The sequence below is a fragment of the Manis pentadactyla genome, chromosome 4, assembly GCF_030020395.1.
Source record: "Manis pentadactyla isolate mManPen7 chromosome 4, mManPen7.hap1, whole genome shotgun sequence".
Classification (NCBI taxonomy): domain Eukaryota; kingdom Metazoa; phylum Chordata; class Mammalia; order Pholidota; family Manidae; genus Manis; species Manis pentadactyla.
In genome coordinates, this window is record NC_080022.1 from 184,410,270 (window position 1) to 184,429,776 (window position 19,507).

Sequence of the window (19,507 nt, forward strand, 5' to 3'; positions counted from 1 at the left end):
TTACCGAGTATCATAATTCTTCCAAGTGGTAAAGATACCTCAAGACAAATGCTGGGCATAGAAGCTACAGGGCATAAATATGCAAAGAAATAAAAAGCTAACCTTTTCAAACAATAAGGCTTCCCTCTCACTTACCAACTTCACATTTCCCTGTATGGCCCCGGAAGATGACTGGTTAGCCAGAGATGGGTAAGATTCCTCAAGGGAGGAACAACCTAAGACAGGCACAGGTGAGAAATTGGGGATCAACAGAGGTGAGGCTTAGAACCTCACCCCCTCTGTTCTGAGAGAAATCTTCTGCATACGTGGATGTTTTATTCCCCTTGTCTAGCTTGGATTAACACATGGTCTACAGGCACACACCTGATCATCTACATTTGCTCTCTTACAACACTAAACTATGTTTTCTACCTTTATCTTGTATCTACCTACCACTTCAGCATTTTATTAAAAATAATAAAGAGAGAAATGTGGTATCCACATATAAATCAAGTATAAAAATCATATGAGTATTCATATTTGAACTGACTGTTTAGAGTTCATAATGTATGAGCAAAACCGAAAGTTTCTGTGATGACTGCCCTTGTACTGTTCACTATGTAACTTATTCATTATGTAAGAATTTGTTCTCCATGTAAGAACTTGTTTGTTATGCCTCAGAAGATTGGAGACTGACGAAAATTAGGCTTGGGGTGGATTAATGATTGTGCATTGAGCATTGACTCCCCTATACAGAATTTTATTGTTGTTAACAACCATTTGATCAATAAATATGAGAGATGCCCTCACAAACAAAACAACAACAAAAAGTACACCCTTCCAATGGTAAAATAATAAGTAACCGGGATGTAATGAATATAGTCAAGATATTGTAACAGCTTGGTATGGTGATAGCTGGTACCTAGAATTGTCATGTATATAAATGTTGAATCACTATGTTGTACACCTGAAACTAATGTAATGTAATACTGTGTGTCAACTACCCTTCAATAAAAAATAATTATCTACAAAAAAAAAAAAAAAAATCTCCATGAGGAAAACTTTGAAACGTTCCCAAAGGATGTGGACTGGAAAGACATGCTGTGTTCTTGGATAGGAAGACCAGCATCATAAAGATGTCAGTTCTTCTGGAGGTAGTTTATAAATTTAATGATCCAAATAAAAACACCCTGAGGTTTTTCTTCTGGACCCAGACAAGCTGATTCTAAAGTTTACACTGAAAACATAAACAAGAAAAGCCAAGAGAACCTGAGAAGAAGAGGAATGTGGGAGGAATGGCCAATCTGACACCCAGACCAGCTGTTAAGCCTCAGGAACAAGCCCAGCATGCCTAGCAAGGGCCCACAGATGGACGGACAGACAGACAGAACAGAAAGCCTGTAAACAGGAACCCTCCACAAGGAAACCCACTGGATAAAATGCATCCTTTCAAGTATGAAAGCTGACAATGGACCTTTTACTAAATATTAACTGGACAACCAGGTAGCCATCCTGAAAAAAAGAGAGCTGGGTCTAACTTTACCCTAGTCTCCAGGGTAGCCCTTAAATAGATAAAAGATTTCAACATAAAAAATGAAAATATGGATGAATTCTTTGCCCACAATAAGAACAGGAATAGTGGATGGGCACACGGCTGACCAGGAGTGGGCTGGACTCAGAATGAACTACCAGGTGCGGGAGCCAGGCTTGATTCCCCCCCATCATCCTGGGCAATCTTAGGGTAGTTTATCAACGTAAGTTTCTTGACCTGAGGCTGAGAAAGGTTAACTTTTTACCTACCTGGTTATTCCCAAAACATTCAAGGCAACCTGTTCAGGGCCCCCTGAGTTTGGGATCCTAACCCTTGCTGTGTTGCTCTCCTGGCTGCAGACAAGATGGACCACCACTAGTTATGAAGCAGGGCATGGCTTGGTGGAGGCAAGAGAAGAGGGGCCAGGGACTCGGATCAGAGAGAACAGTGGACGCTGCTTAAAGCCAGGTGTGCCCAGAAGGGACTTTGGGGGTCAAGAGTTGGAGAATTGGAACAGACTGCAAAAGCAGGCCTTGAACTCCAAGATCATAATCAGTACAGGACCCACTGCATTTGACAGTTTGTTGAACACCTACATACACTATCATTTTGGATCCTCAGGCCAACCTGGTGACATTGGCCTGTTTTTAAACAGGTGAACAAGGGATCAGAGGTTAAGGGCCCTGACCAAGGTCACAAAGCCTGGAATAAAGCCCTGGGTCTCTGTGCCAATCTCTCTCGTGCCACGCTCTTTCTCCTACATTACGCCACTCCTGAGGGTCAGGAGTCTGCATGTTGTCTTCTCAACACCTGGCAGCTGGGAAACGTTTCTCAACAGAATAGGGAGTGTGTGACGCGGCTGGATAGGAACAATCTGGATCAGCTGGGGCAAGAGGCAGGGTGGAGGAACAGGGGCCTGGACAAGGATGGCCTTGGGGAGTGGTTTCTTGCAGGAACATCCCTGGACACAAAGCTGCCCCAGCGCTGGGCAAGCCTTCCTCAGTGCTTGGCCCCAAATTCTGCGCTCTTCCCTCAAAGAGTGGAGAGTGTGTGGTGGGATCTCATGTAAGGCCATGGCTTCAGGGCCATCTTCATGCCCACAAGCCCCGATCCTGGGTTCCCTGCTCATCAGTCTCCTGAGCTACAGGTGGACACATTCTGCTGCTCCTAGACATTTGCCCAGACACCTCGAATTCCACCTGGCCAACCTTTCTCCCCAACCCCTTTCTCCCCTCCCCTAAGGACTCCCTGTCGGTCAACAGCAACCACTGGCCTTCACATTGCTCAAACAAGGACCCTAAGAGTCATGGCTACCTTCCCCAGTATAAGCCCTGAGGGCTGGGTTTTCTCTTTTTTGTAATGCAAGTGCCTGATTTAAGCTCTGATTCTCCAGGCCTTTACTTCAAAGAGGTGTCCAGTTCAGTGACGGCTATCTTGGCTCTCTCTGGAATAAACACATTGCCACAGGACCAGATAAAGAGCCAGTCCTCCCCCCACCCTTCCCCAGCCTTTGTTTTAGAGATCTTGGTTGATTTTGATAACTCATCATGTGGGCCACGTGTTTTTTTTCTTCCTGCACTTTCACTTCCTGCTCTTATGGTTTAAATTCACCAATAAAGATTGAGCCCGCAAAACCCTAGACCCCCACCCTCAACCCCAATAAAAAGAGAAGCCCCGGATCTGCTCTCTCTCTCTACCTGACACCTTGTGGTGTGGCCCAGGTGTGCTGTATAATTTCCAGGTCTGATAAGTAATAAACCTTTATTTATTCTAAGTTTCTGATGGTTGCTGGGGAAGGGCATCTTGCAATCACAGTTAAGAACCAAATAGGGCTGGTCCAGCCACGACATCAGTTATTGATAGGCTGAGACGGCACAAAACACCCTCCTTTTCCTTTACCTCCCAACCTGTCCTCCTAAATATGGCTCAAATCAACCAGCTTCTTTTTGCTCCCCGTCGCCAACTGCAACAGTCTCTTAGGCTGTCCCCTTTCTCCACTGCTCCGGCCAGAAGGGACCGTGTCTACTCTCCTTCAAATCCTCAGGGTATGTTCTCATAAAACCTTGCACATGAATGCTCATAATAGTCAGAGTGGAGGCAACCCAAATGCCTGCCACTGTACGGTGGTTATTAACAAAATGTGGTGTATTCAAATGGAATAGTATCCAGCCACGACAAAGGATGAAATACTGACACTCGCCACCATTGCAGATATGCTGGGCGGAAGCCAGACACAAAAGGCCACAGTATGGTCCCATGTAAATGGTATGTTCAAAAAGGCAAATACAAAGAGTTAGAAAGTAGACTGATGGTTGCCAGGGGCCCAAAAGGGACTGGGGTTAAAATGGGAAGTGACTGATAATGTATACATGGGTTTTCTGGGGGGGGTGACAGAAATGTTCTGAAACTGATTGCATAATTTCACAAATAACACTCAACACCACTGAGTGGTATGCTTTAAATGGGTGACTTGTGTGACAAATGAATTGTATCTCAAGAAGGCTATCCTTTAAACAAATTCCCAATCCAAGCCCCTAGGGCTCCTCACTTCCGGCCCCTTCCTATGGCTTACATGGCCTGGCCTCATCTGGCCTCTGCCCCTGCGCCAGCTTTTCCTTGGGCCCTGGTCTCCCTCTCTCTACACGCAGCTCTTTCTGGAACTTGAAGGCGGTCCTGCCCAGCACCTTGGCTGGAATACATTCCTTCATCCCCACAGAGCTACCATCCCATTGAGCCTTCAGCTCTGTTTATGCAGAGCCATCTGGTCTTCCCTGGCCTCTGGAAAGGTGGGAGCCGCTTCTGAATGTCCCCCAAACCCCTACTCTCCCTTTAATTATGCCATTCCACCTGCTGAGGCATAATTTGGCTGCCCTCCCCACTGACCCTCAGGTTGGGAATGCTGGCGCCATGAGCCTCATTGATAGCAATGCCTGGGACATAAGTCAGATAGTGAGTATCATGGACACCCAGGGTGTTTCAGGCTCTCTTGTAGGTGTGAGGGATGCAACAGTGGCCAGGTTCCTGCCTTGAACAGCTTACAGTCTGGTGGGGAAATGGGCAGAAAGACGGGCTGCACTCTGAGGGCTATGAAGAAAAACAGCTCAGCAATGCACAGAAGGTGCCAGAGGGGAGGGGAGTGCATCTCTGGAGGGCTCCTCTGAGTGAGGACTCACATTTGAGCAGAGGCCTGAATGAACCACATGACGACCTCAACCTGCCCAGTGAGGGGACAAGGACACAAGACTGAGGGAGGGACAGATCACCAGAGAGTAACGGCTGGCCGTCAGCCTCGGGAGCAGGAGGCCAGAGTGGAGCTGGGCCCCGGGGTGCTGCCAGCTCTGCAGAGGGCTGTGCGCTTGTCTGTCTTGTGACAGCTTTGTTTGCTGTCATCGCTGCTTCCTTATATTTAGGACATGGTGAGCAGTTCAGTTTCCTCCTCCCAAACTTAACATTGTCAGCTGGGCCTTTCAAGTTTCTCCCTTCCTCACTGTTCCCCAGTGTGGCCCTGGATTTGGGGGAGGGTAACACCTGAAACGAAGAGCCCCTGGTCCATGGTGCAGTAAGTCGACGCTTCATTTCTCACTCCCGTCAAGTGAAGCAGGTGAATGCCAGTAGTCCTCCCAGCTCTCCTGCATCCGGCAGACAAGGCAAGGGCAGCATGGGCAAGCTGGGCCAGAAGTGGTGCCTGTCACTCACATTCCAGGACTCCACTGCACGGCCACGTGGAACCACAAGGAGGTTCCCACAGTCCAGCTGACTGGTGAGGAAAAACAAGAATCTGGCTGGGCAGTGCCACAGGCCCTCATGTCTTCGACTACCATGCCCGTGGCAGCCTCTTCCTGGCTGTTGTGATTTGTCCTGTGCACCACTGCGAGACAGGTCTTCCTAAAGCTCAGCTTTCTCCACGCCGCTCATCTATATGAACTTGCACGTCAGCAGGGAGATGGCTCAGCCGGTCCCCACCCCTATCCCCACCCCTGGGCTCTGGTTTCACTGCAGGCCGCCCAGGCCTTGGGCAGCCAGCCTGCAGACACTGCTCATCCCCACTCCACAGCGCTCCTCCCTGCACAGCCTACCACGCGGTGGGCTTATGTGTCCTATTCAAAGCAACCTTCCCCAAGCCCTGGCTGAGGTCCTACCTGCAGCCCCAACTGTGTTGTCTACACTTTCTGATTCTCTCCTATCAGCTTGCACAGCAACAGAACTGAAGAACGCCTTGCCATCAGGTGCAGGAGCAGCCTAAAGGAGGTCATTTCCAGTTTCAGGATGACTCAGAGCAGTGATGCCTGCAGTGCAGGAGTGGAAAGGGTAGTGGATGGCCTGGGGGAGGATATAACCGGCTTCCCCACCGCCTCCATCAAGGGAAGAGGTGCCTGCAGTTCCGGAGTCAGAAAACATGCATACCAGAATGACTACCACGCCAAGGGGAGTTCAACAAGCCTGAGAGGGAGGAACAGAAAAAGGAGCCTTCTGTGCCCTCTGACTTGCTAGCAAGGTTCAGGTCTGGGCCTCAGGCGTGCAGTACTCGACACAGCTGCTTCAGGTGGAGCTGGGGAGGCCCTGTTGCTCAGGGGCACTGCCATGACTGTTTTCCTAGTTTTCCAGGCCCTTTGGTAGAGCAAGAAGTTCCGATATGAAGATCACCTACAGTGGGCAGGTCAAAGGGACAAGTCAAAGACAGGCGACCACTGTGCCCCTTGCCCTTCTCCTGTAGCACTTGGTGGGTGGTGTCACCACTGTCCCCTCCGCAATTGTGTGAACACATGCCCAGGCTCCAGCTGCTGCAGGGCCACCCTGAGGAGCGAGGGAGGTGGAGCGAGCCGCAGCCCCTCACCACCTGTCATTAAATGTGGCTGAGCTGTCCTGGGCTGGCATCCCAAAGACGCTTCCATCCAGACCTCTCTCCAGGAATTACAGATTCATGGCTGGAGCGAGATACAATCACCAAGAAATCTGTGATCTAACTTCCCAAAAGCAGGAATTTCCCCATCACTTCTGTAGTTATTCTGAGGCCAGACTCAAGGAGCAAAAAGCCTCAGTGAGGCTGACACTCACTGGTAAGTTGCTCCATTGTGGAAACATCTGTGCAGCTTCTGAGTAGCCAGCAAAAGTGCCCTGAGATCAGCAGCACCCAGTGGGACAGTGCTGGGCCAAGTTCCTCGTCACACATGGCCGCTGCAGAGGAAGGGAGAACTGAAACCCGCATCCAAGCAGAGAAGCCACAAATGCAGAGAAGCCACAAATGACGTGGTATGTGGAGCTCCACTTAAGAACTGGGCCAGGAATACAAGTGGAAATCCCTCTGGTTTAGTTCTGCTGCTCACTTGTGCTCTAAACCACTCCTATTTGGCCTCTCACAGCCGCTGTATGAGGTTAGGCCTAGTCTCACCCTAGCAGCGGCCTGAGCACACTCGCGCATGCCTCAGCCACCCAGCACACGGAGACTGCTGCTACACATCGTTCTATCCGGTCCGTACTTAATGCGGTGGGGAAGAGGGTTAGGGAGGGGAGACAGGACAGAAGGGAGGGGATGAGAGCCAAGCCAACAAAACTCTGGACCCAGACCAGAGCCTCCGAAGTCTGGTGTATGGTTTGTGTCAAACAACAGGCACTGTCTGGGCCCTCAACCACAATCTTGGAGTATCTGAGGGTGAGACTTGGGGATCTGCACTGCAAACAAGCTCCCCAGGGATTCTGAAGAGCAGCTGAGTAGTACCAGTTATAACTCATACATACTTACAACATATGAGTAGTGAGCATCACTACTCCAGGGGCCCAGCAAGATCCACACGCTCCCCCAGAGGCTAGGTGAGCCAGAAAACAGGACACACGAGTTCTGACTCCCTGACCTAATAACACCTGATACTTGTTAGGTTTTTAAGTAAGGAGAAAAAAAGAAAAGATACAGAATGGAGAATTCATTGTATGTTTATTATTCACAGTTAATCACTACCTACCAAATGCTACCTGCAGTTAAAGGATTAAGTACATAGGTCTTTATTTAAACATTTTAAATATATACACACAAAACTTAGTTCAGCAAGGCTTCATGATATACACCAATTCCAAAATAAAACAATCAAATGGTCCAGGGGTAGAATGCCAGATTCCTTTCATCACCAGCGAGGAAAGGAGAAGCTCTCAGCGAAGGAGCGAGGGGCGGAATGCTCTGTCCAGAAGCACGGTGCCGTGTGCGCCTCTGGGTGCTCCAGGCCCACCTCCATAACCAGAGTCCAGGGGGACCCCAACCGACCGCTTCAGGGCCTGACGGCTGTCACCAGTTCCTAGGCAGCCCCATTTTTGTTGTGGGAGGGAGACTGGGTGGAAAGTTCACAAGCACATCACTGTGAGAGACAAGAAGCTAAAAGGCGTCCGACAAGAGCTCTGCAATGCACTCAGCCTTCCTATGCCTCCCACCTCCTGATTCAGAGACATTTCCTTTTCAAGGGGTAGGGTGGTATCAACTATGAACACAGTCCCTGTCCATGGAGACACAAGCACCCGGCTGCTGCTTGAAAGCCGCTCACTGGGGCAGGAGAGGTAGGGGGCACGGAAGGTGAAGGCCATGAATGGATACCCCCTTATTTTCAGATCAACAAAAACGAAAACTCATTTTCTACCCCAGCGTAGGGATACAGTATAACCTGATACAGTTCAAAGGTGACAGTTTAAGCTCTGTGGGCTTTCCTGTATTTGAAACTTGGTGGCTCCAGGGATGTGTGTCTGGAGGTCTCTGGAGTTAAGGAGGGGGGGGACAATGTCACCTGACACGGCAAAGTCGAGGACTCTGACACCCTTCCAGCCAAAGCAGGTCAGACGTGGGAAGGGCTGTAACCCCTCCTCCTCCCTTGGCAGCTGGTCACTCTGTACCCTGTGCAGTGACTCCAGACACCAGGGCACCGGGCTCCCTTGAACTCCAGAGGGTTGACACCTATTAAAGCTGAACCTTAAAGATTTCTGGCTTTGGGACGGGCAGAACACCCACATCCTCTTCTACTTGCCTCCTCTTCACCACCCTGTTTCCCCTCCCCCTGAGGGAAAAATATTTACACAGAGTGGGAGACAAATTGGCTGAAAAGCTCTGGACTGTCTTTAACTTATTTTAAAACAAAACAAATAAAAAACACCACTCATAAGCAACCATGAAATAAGGAAAAAGGCACTATTAAAAACATGCTCAATAATACCACTTGGAAGGGAAAACAATGCAGAAAAGAGACAAAGGTGTTGAGCCTGACTCAGGAAGCCATGAGGGGTGACACTTCTTCATCTGATCCCCGCACTATTTCCAACTTTGACAACATACACTGGGGGTAAGGGTGGGAGGCAGATTCCTACTTGCACTCCCCTCCTCTGGCAGAAGCTACATAGCAAAGGCCTCATGCTCCCCTACCCTCTGCTTTTGTGATACTCTGGGGACACAGAAGTGGCTGTTCTTCAGTCATTCTGACTAAAACAGACATTTTGCATAGAGAAAATACCAGCCCACTTGGTTTCTTTTATTATTGGCATCAGCTAGGACTATATGTGGCATTAAATGTCATGCATTGATGGACAGAAGAGAGAAAGGATGAAAAAAAGGACAAAGGAGGAGAAACAGGAGCAGTGGTGAAAATTCATAATAAAAATTCTTCTCTTAATTTATAGGTAAGTCTTGACATTTTTATATCCAACGCCCCCTCCCCCCACCCCCCCAAAGTTCCAACCAAAGTGAGAGGATCACCAAGTGACCCAGCCAGGCATTCTGAGCTCCCTCACAGGCTGCTGTCAGAGGCAGCTTGTGGGTTTAATTATTTTGTTATGTGTTTACAATTTTTCACTTTCTTTAAATAATCTCTTCTTCATTCTTAGACATTCCGGTTCACGGGGGTGACGTAATTGCGGGGAAACATGCCGGTCTGCCCATGACAAGCCCCTTTCCACCAGTTGGGGTCTGAGTTATCCATGACGTGGATAAAGTCTCCCCGACGGAATCCCAGCTCTCCATCCTCCTGAGGGTCAAAGTCAAAGAGGGCCTGGACGTACGTTGGCTGCTGCAGAAGAGGGGCAGGCAAACACACACACTGCATTTCTCACCGTGGCCAGGCACGCAAGGGGGCCTGGTCACAAGGGGGCAACAGATGCTCACCGACCTCTTCACATTTCCTGAAATAACCTTCCACTTCTCCCCTCTCCATTTATTCCTGCACAGTCTAAGTTTCCTCAGGTGAGGGTAGTGTAATGCTTTGCCAACACTCAGAAAGCACTCAGGAATCTCTCACTATGGAGGCCAGTGTGCTGTATTACCACACAGGGGCACCAAGGGCTGCTTTACAGTTAATGAAATTCAGAAACAGCAGCTGAGGCTTTGTTTACGGCCCCAGAATTTGGAAATTCTTTAATTCCTATCACTTTATTACTTATAAAATCTTTACTGTTTTATAGAGTGAAAAGGTCAAGAGCCTAAGTAAAACAAACTGGTTCCATCTGTAACATATGACTGGGATCTTAGGTGTGGGGACATAGGTACAAGCATGGACTCCTCCCTCACAAGTGTGATTTTCCTTACAACTGCTTCCAGGGATAGAATATCCGATAGTGTGTGTTAACAACCATTCCCCTATAAACATATAAGCAGTAATTTGGCAACACATTGCCTCTGAAAAAGGCAAAATCATTTTGTTTCAAGCTACATGTCTTTAATGTGAATTAGGAGTAGCATTTTGAGTAATGAGCATAGAAGCCCCAGAAATAATCCTTTGGAAAGGTGCCTGGCTTGCATGAGGAGCTAGTCTTAACTGCTAAAAATGATCCCAATCTCTCTTATGAGGCTTACCTGTGGCACCTGTTCTATGTCCCGGAGGAATATCTGCTGGTTTCTGGAGACGGATGTAGATCTGTGATAATCTACCAGCTCATTCAAAGAATTGAACTTCACCACCCAGAGGAAATATTTCCCGGCTCCATCTCGGAGCACCTTGAAGTGCTGCACATCATTTCCAAACCTGAAGAGGGCAGAGTGTACACAAAGGAGCAGGTCACAGGCCAGAGGGCTCTGCGCTACCTGGGGGCCACCTGCCAGTCTAGGAAGTGTCTTAGGAAATGGAATTCTGGCAGCATTCCTCACAGCCCGAGAGGCAACATGACTCCCTGGCTGGAGAGTCAGGACAATCCAAGGCTCGCCAGTGACCTCTCCATTAGGACTGGTGCTACCAGTGACAACACGAAGACACCTCGCCAGCCATCAGCCTGATTGTGAAGATATCTGTGAAACAGAATGTCCTCACCCATGACACGCCTGTATGTGCCCTGCCCTGCCCCAAAGGAAACAGAACCTCAGATAAGGCAAGGAGTGTGACTTAACATTAACTCTTCAAGCGAAGGAAGAATTAAAATCTTACACGATTCTTAAAGACTACAAAAGGTAAAATAGGAAATAAAGTGAGAAGAGGAGGGATTGGACATACTTTCAGTAATTCTCCCAGACTGCAAACAGTTTAAAGTTGTATTTTTCATCTAGGGATTTTAGTTCTACTCATGGGAAAATGGTCTCAAAATAGAAGAACATAGAAGGATGATAAATAAAAGGGGCCCATGCACCTGCCCCCACAAAGTGGCTTCTCTTTCACCCAGTATGGTGTCATGTTCCCTTTGACATTGGCCAACAAATACAGCAAGAGCCGATCAGGGCTACACGGCTGTATCAGCTCAATGAGGGCTCTGCCCATCCTGCTCACTGCTCAGTCCTCTAAGTCTACACCAGTGCCCAGCCCTCACCAAGCCATCCATGAAGGTTTGTTACACGAGTAACAGTCACTCTTCTTCAGTCTTAGAGGGTAAAGAAACTAAACACTTCTTGAAAACAACCCAGCAGGTGGCAGCACCGAGCTTCAAGGAAGCCAACGTATTCACGGTATCGTGTTCAGAAAAGAGTATTGCTGTTTCAAGAGAGAAAAAAATGTGTATGTGGAGAAAACTTTGAGGAAGGAAGACATATTCAAACGACACTTCTGGCCCCACAGAAGCCCACTCCCACCAGGGCGGTTTCTAAAAGGGGTGTAGGACCCCTGATGGTGAGCTGTTAACTACCTCGGTGTTCCCTCAGACTTCCATCCAGGAACTAGAGAAACATTCAAGACTGGATGCTTGAACCCCCTCTGCGAAGGTCTGTTGAAGGCTTTGTGTTTGTGTTAGAAAAGCAATTATGACATCTGTTTCCAATTTTATTTCTGAAACAATATATGCATGGACTCTATATTTAAATTATATTTAAAGTTTTTTTTTTATTTGATGCAACAGAACGGTTTGGGAGCCTCCTGGTAGCTACCGCATGAGCCTGTACAGTGATTAGCGATACTCAAACAAGGGCCCCAGCTGACCACAAACTGTTGTGATGGTTCTGGCCATCACCCAGTGATTAACTGTTCTGCTCATTCTCTACTGCTTGCCTTAGGCGTGGGTCAGTATCAAACATAAGGAAAACAGATGATGAAATGCAAGTTAATGAGAAGCATAAAGATAGTAACTAACTCAAGATCCTCTTCATCAGATCCTCATTTGCATGTGTTTAAATCAAGCACATCAAAGAGCCACTGTTTCTATGCATGTGGGAGTATGAGGGTACATGGGAAATCTCTGTACCTTCCATTCATTTTGCTGTGAACCTAAAACTGTTCTAAAAAATGAAGCCTATTAAAAAACTTGTTAGTTTAGAAGAAGAAAACTGCTAAGTGGACCCAGTTTAACATTGTCATGTTGAGATTAAAAATTATACTGGAAACATATCTACAAGATATTTCAAGTATCACCTGAAATCACCCCCCATATCTTCACTGAGGAAAGACCCATAAAAATTACCAATTTAAATCTATACTTCAGAAAACCTACACTATAGCCATTTGGTCCTAAAATGAAACAAGACACTCAGTTGATTTTTGAAACTGAGAACTCTTTATACATCATTCGTAAATGGCAAATAACCTGCCTTATAGCCTTCATTTAAAGGGTCAATGTAATCCATAATAAAAGTGACCTTAATTTCAACCTAATCATTTCTGTGACTTTGATGAAGTGATTTGTAAGAATCCTAAGGGTGGGTTCCTGGGATAACATATTAACTAGAAAGGACTGAGTCAAAACACACATGGAAATGAGTTTGATTCAAAATCCTTATTTCATATATGAGAGGTGATTTGCTTGGAATCCTCAAAGTTCTAATTTATATTCCCCACGATTCCCAGGGTAGTAAAATTCCCTGCCTACCAGCTCCCCTTCACATTTAAACTTACCTCTGGGGAAAGCAAAACATCCAAAACCCTGTGATAACCTTTTTAAGTAAATGTGAGAGACTAGGACACTTCAGTAGACATAGGCTATTTGGTAAAGGTGTGCAAAGGCAGCTGAAATGGTGATCAGTGATGCTAAGAGAGAACTGCAGGAATCCCCAAGGGCAGGGGTGCTGGGTGAGGATGGGCTGTGTGTATGGAGAACACTGTGGAGTGGTGGGGCCTAGGGAAAACTGGCAAACACATGCTATCAGAAGTGCAGAGCTGGCTGCTCTGCTATCTAAGACCTTTCCACGTGGGATCCTACATCCAGGGCTGCTAGTGCTCATTTTTAAGAGAAGCCAGAAATTAGGATTCTAGTGTAAATTTTTCTGATTTGGTAAAAAACTGGTTAGGCTAAACCTCTACCAGTCTGCAACTTTTGGTATGTGTAGCCAGATACCTAGTCTGTGGTTTCACAATTTAAATCAGTCAGGGTAACCAAAGCAGGAAATACTTACTTGACAGAGAGGGAGAAATCCCCAGGAGCACTCTCACTCTCTCGGATAAGAAAGGCCCCATCATGCCGCTGTTTGCTAAGCATTTCTTCTGCCTTGGCTCTGGGGATTTTGCCAAAAAACCATCTAAGGAAGGAAGGCAAGTCAGTCAACATCTGCTTCCCCACAAAGAAATGGGATACCCAGCCTCCAAAATATAACTGAGCACGTCTTTCCAGAGGAAGGGGCTACCTCCTTACCCTCCAGTCTCAACATGCCCTCCTCCCTTGAGAGATGGACCATCTCCTTTGAACGACTTCACCCTATTCCACTCTCTAGAAAGTGACTCATAAAGCATGAGTGTGGGTCACTCTTCCTATAGAGGAAGACACTTGAAAATGGGCCTCCCAGGCCAAAGCCCACTGGGCTCTCTACTGACTCATCACGCAGCTCTGGGGAAAGCCCAGGTCCATCAGTGTGAAGCACAAGATGAACCACATGAGGACAGACAGGCCCCTTCTTGCAGCCATTTGATAAGGTTGTAGCTTTACTCAGTGGGATTAAGGGAAATGGGGGCTGGAAACCGGGAAGACCCAGAAACTAGAGACAGGGTGGCTTCTTATAATTGCCTGAAGGGAAGAAGTCCAGACTCCGAGGAAAGCAGCCTCTACCAGTAACTAGTACCTAAGGTTGGCATGCCTTGTTACTAATCAGAGTTGAGCTTCTAGGAAACAGCAGAACATTATAATTTACCCTCTGGAGAGGCAGCTAGTTGCAAAATTTTTCATTTGGAGCAAGCTACAGATTCTTCTACCTCCAATGTTAATTCACCTTGGCCACAAGAATAAGTGGGTGAGTTGATGGAAAACTATGGGAGCAAGTGGCCTGTGGCTTACCAGGAGGCAGAGAACACGCTAAAAGAGCTTAAAATCCCAGCTCCTAACTATTTCACTTGGAAACCGCTGTTAATTAGGACGAACTGTGAAAACAATGTTCTCTTTAACAAAACTGTCTTTAATGTTATTTAAGCAATGACGTTACTTAGAGCTGCTGACAAAGATGTACCTGCTTCATTAGACTCTTTATGTGGTAACTACTACTCGTCAAACATGCAAACTATAAGAAGATACCAAAGAGCCCATTAAAGTTATAAATCTTTAACATTTTACTTATAAGCAACCACACTGCAAGATGTCTCTAAATTAATATAATACACTAAAATTCAAACCAAAAGACGTTAACTACTAACAAGGGTACATTCAGAAGCTGCCATTTGTAACCCTTGAGCATTCTTGAAATCTACCTGTGTCTTTCTCATTCTGCTTACTATAATGCCAAGCTGCGAGAAGCTGGTACAATCTACCTTCCTGCTTCTACATGTAACTCAAGGGTAAGTCCCCCTGTGCTTGGAAGCCAGGCCACACAGAGAAATCACATATTAATACATAAAACAGAATGATCTCCAACTATGAAAAGGACATCTGACAGTATGGAGACCACTTGAACAGCTTCTATTTTAATCTCTGGTGCTTTCAAGTTCACAATGCACTTGCACACGTGTGGCTTTCACTGGAATGGGGTGAAGTCACTCAGCAGCCAAACTCTTTCCCCCGAAGCTCGCAAGAGCTTCCCACCAGGCAGGTAACTTTCCTTCCGTTTTCCCGTTGTAAAGGTCTAAGTAATGAATGTAAGTCAAAATTGCCTAGATGTACATGAAGCAAAAATTAAAAGCAAGACTTCTGCAGCTCCCCAGAGGCAGCAACTGTTGGCAGTTACATATGTAAACAGGCCCTCCCTTGTGAAGCAGAAATATATACAGATATACAATGCTTTTCTGCCCCAGCTTAAAACTAACTCAATTTTATTTTCAATTAAAAAAAAACTGTAGTGAAGTACTCTAGAATTTGTACTAAATAAACACACCCTTGTTACAGTGCACAGACTGAATTGAAAAGTAGAAAATGAGTTGGAGACCATTTTATTAAAGAAATTTCTTTTGTATCTGCTCCCATTTTTACCAAACACACACACTCCCCACCTCCATGTTCCATTTTGTGTTTAACTACATAGCTATGGTCAAAATTAACAAAGCTTTTTAAAGCTTTTTAAGCTTTCTAAAGATGGGTTTATATAATACAAACAGCAAGGGAGAAAGTCAACAGGAGGAGGTGGTTTATTTTTAAATTTAATTCTTTACTACATCCCACAGGCTCCCATCCATATGCATTTAATGTGAAAAGCATGTATTTGGACCCACCCCCAGTATATATAACTCATGCTGCAACACTAATGCCAACAATCATTTCAAAGTCTGTGTTTAATTTGTTAACTTAAATGCTGTCTTAGGTCATACTTCACTTTAAACTTCCCTCCTCTTCCTCCCTAACAAAAACTAAAGATGGGGAGAGAGGAAAAGAGGAGTACTCTATGCTCTCCCAACCATGAACCCAACACCAACCCTATACTTATGGGTGTCCAGCCACAGAGCAGTCCCGTAACACGGGAGCACCCGAGGGCCAGCCACCACACAGGTTCCATGGATTTTCTCTTTCAGGAACATGGCTCCCTTTCCAGAGCAAGAAGTGATGTGCACTGCTTGCCTTTCTAGGGATTACAAAGACTACCACCGCAGAGCCTGTACTGGATGCTTCCTATCATCACTCCCAAGTTCTTTAGACTAGGAAAGAGGACTGGGCGCCAGAGCGACCCTTCCAACGGCTAACCAATCAAACGGGTCAGTAACTACACCTGTCTGAGGAAGGTGGCCTCTCCATGTTCTCAATGGCTGGATTTGAAATGCCTATGTTACCTAAAATAGTCTGAAGAAAAAGGATTTAGAACCACAGGCATTTTATTTAAGAAAAATTCAGCTAAATTCTGTTTTAGCTTGGAAATATGAATAGGAAAAGGATCGTAAGTTCATTTTGTTATCATTGGATCTAGTGCTGGAGTCAGCAAACTATGGTCCTCAGCCTAAATATGCCTGATTTTTGTATGGCCCATATCTAAGACTGTTTTACATTTTTTAAAGAATTTATTTTCAAAAATTCAAAAAAAGAAGAGTATGTAACATGAGATTGTATATGGCTTTCAAAGCCTAAAATAGTTACTATCTATCCCTTTCCAAGAATAGTAGCCAAACCTGGATCTACTTTGAGGGTGGACTGAAGGAATAGATGCACACAAAGTATTTGGCTTATATTAGCCAAGGGAGGATGCACTATGTGACCCAATGAGCCCTTCCCACTCCTAGCAGCCACTACTCAATTGGAGGACATTCTGTGATGCTGTCCATGAGAAGCCCACACAGCCATAAAGCAAACACTGCCATGAAGTGGATGGAAGACTGCAAAGCTGTACTCAGTACACGTCCCAGGAAATCTCTAATAACCTTGTGCTCATCTTTCGGAGTGTCCTGGTTATCACCATTTGTACCTACCTTTTAGGAACCTGGGCATGGCTGTGTGTTAATCCCCAATCTAATGTTACAGGGACCTCAAATGAGGGGCATTATCAACCCACAAACAGGGGTCCAGGAATCTCTTCCACATGAACCCTTGAAGACTTAATGCTTTTGGCTCTTATCACCTTGAACTACTTGGTCTAGGCCTTGGTTCAGGGCCTGAGTATCAATTAAAAAATATTTACTAAGCTACTATGTGCAAAAGCAAGGCACAAGTCCTAATGGGAGTATAAAAGCAGAAGACATAAATTCTCCAGAGAATCTAAAAAAAAAAACCAAAAACATGTTTTTGGGGGGAGTGGGAGATCAAATTCATACAGATACAAGATAATACAAGCTCCAAACAGCTACAAAAATGAACTTCAGACTGATTTTCATCTTGTAAATCATTCAATGAAATATTTATTGAGGAATAATGAGGTGCCTGGTTTTTCTTGAAGCAGTAAGAAATTTCCTTGAGGACAAACTTTTATAGACACCTTCCCATTACCAAACTGCAGGGTAACCCAACCTTCTCTCTCTAGGCTAAAGCTTCCTGGATGGGATCTCCTACAGAGCTTCATATTAACTTTATGGAACTTTTATTATACCATAATTTAACTACAGAACCCATTTCCCAGCACCTAGCACAGTCTCTACTACATAATAAGAACTTTGTAAGAGTTTATTGACCAAAGCATGAACCATCAGACAGTTTTATGGTGAAGCTTCTGAATCATTTGTTTTGTTTTATGGAAGGCAAATCATCTTTTTAGAACAGATTTGGTTCATAAGGTTGCATTTGGCCCATATTTAATTGCTAGTGGTGGCTGCATCTCTGAAAGGGGTATGTGTATGGGGAGAAACTCATTGCTCAATAGTTCTCCACACTGTGAGTCTTTTATAATGAGAACTAAATTCATAAATTACTGGCACTGCAGTAAAAATACTAGAAGCTTGTATTTGCAGGATAAAGAAGAATGAACAAGATCATCTTGAAGGCCCCTTCCAGCTCTGTGACATTCAGTTCTACATAGATGTAAGCTCTGTATAAGTTAAGGTGTGGCTTGGACACTTGCTCTAGTACTTGGGGGAAGAGAAACGACAGGTATACATTAGAGCAGTGACCATGGGGGAGGGGGAAAAACGGGTTGCTACTCAAGGTGGGCCAAGCCATCTACGAATATTTACCACTCTGTATAAACTGAGTAGATAGAATCTATCATTTCTTTGTGTCTTCAGTCTGAATGCTGAAAGCCTCAGTCTCCCCTGACATATGAAGTATGAAATCAACTGCTTTTAAGGCAGAAGCAGGGCCAATGAGAGGTGGTGGGTGCAGGTGGGAGGATAGAGGTCCATAAGGGCCCCCAGGCCCCACCAAGTAACCTATCAATGTATAGGGAGGGAGGGGTTCTGGGGGAAAAAGAAAAAAAGTTCACTGCTCTTAGCTTGGAGGAGAACATTTTGGTGTCTCTAAGTAGGAACACTAAGTGGTGGGCATGGGCAGTGATTATAATAAACATTTACTGAGAACTTATTATATGCTCAGCATTGTGCTCTGGGGATACAATTACTAAGATACCGTCCCATGGGATAATCAAACATACCAATACCAAACTGTGTCATAAGAATTCTTTTTAAAACTCAAAAAATGCAGAATTACAAAACATATCTGGACCCAATAATTTTGTAAAAAAAAAAAAAATTGTGGACCTGCATAACTGTTGTTTTATTGTTTAAAGATCACTGACAATTATCAATCTAAAATACATACTATTATTATGTAATAATATATAACTGTTTTAAATGAAATAATTGTTTCAGTAAAGATCACTAGCAACTATTACGAATCTAAAACATTAACTATTATTGACTACACTATCATTATACAGTAAAGTTAACATGCAAAATCAACATGCTTTGTTAATTTCCTGGGAAGACAGAAGGAAAAGTATGGCATCCATCGCAGTGATTTCAATTTTAAAAACATTACTTGAAACAAGCAGGTTGAGTCTGACCCTTGGGAAACAAGTAGAACCCAACTTACGGATGTGGTTTCATTTCTATGTAATTCTTGGGAATGAACCCGTCTTTCCCATTGAGCTCTGCCTTGTACCAGTTCTGATCACATTCTTCATTCAGAACCTGAAAAGAAAAAAGACAAGGAAAAAAAGATCAGTCATTTCCTTTTCACTTGTAAAAGGGCAGCCAGTAAGACAATCATGCTGTCTTTTAGGTTTGCTGGTAAAGGGTGTTATTGGATTATCATCAGCTTCACGGATGTATCATCACTTCCAAATTAGAACCTGGACTGCTTTAGAGTGGTGTACATACACAGCCAGTCCCTGATTTACAATGGTTCGATTTAGTGATTTTTTTACTTCATAGTGCAAAAGCGATATGCATCCAGTAGAAACTGTACTTTCAATTTTGAATTTGGACCTTTTTCTAGGCTAGTGATATGCGGTCCAATCCTCTCCCATGATGCTGGGCAGCAGCAGGGCTACAGGGTCATGAGGCTCAACAACTGATACATTGACAACCATCCTCTACCCACACAGCCATCCTGTTTCTCACTTCCAGTACTTAATACATCACATGAGATATTCAACACTTTATTATAAGAGGCTTTGTCTTAGATGATTTTACCCAATTTGTAGGCTAATGTTTAAGTGTTCTGAGCATACTTAAGGTAGGCTAGGCTAAGCTAATGATGCTGGTTCGGTAGGTTAGGTTATTAAATGCGCTTTTGACTTACTGCATTTTCAATTTACCCTATGTAAGAGGAAGCTCTGTGTTGACATTTTAAAGTGAG

General features: G+C 45.1%; 1 protein-coding gene across 1 annotated transcript in view; it reads right to left on the bottom strand.

Annotated features, from left to right (window-relative positions):
- Nucleotides 1-7,422: 7,422 nt before the first annotated feature.
- The window catches only part of GRB2 (growth factor receptor bound protein 2), a 75,129-nt gene continuing 63,044 nt past the window's right edge, over nucleotides 7,423-19,507 (bottom strand). Inside the window, exons 3-6 of the mRNA XM_036900046.2 lie at nucleotides 18,740-18,837; nucleotides 13,275-13,397; nucleotides 10,326-10,494; nucleotides 7,423-9,543 (exon numbers count right to left, since the gene is read on the bottom strand). Of these exons, the coding sequence (XP_036755941.1) occupies nucleotides 9,358-9,543; nucleotides 10,326-10,494; nucleotides 13,275-13,397; nucleotides 18,740-18,837 (576 nt within the window). The 3' untranslated portion in view covers nucleotides 7,423-9,357. The remainder of the gene's footprint in view (nucleotides 9,544-10,325; nucleotides 10,495-13,274; nucleotides 13,398-18,739; nucleotides 18,838-19,507) is intronic.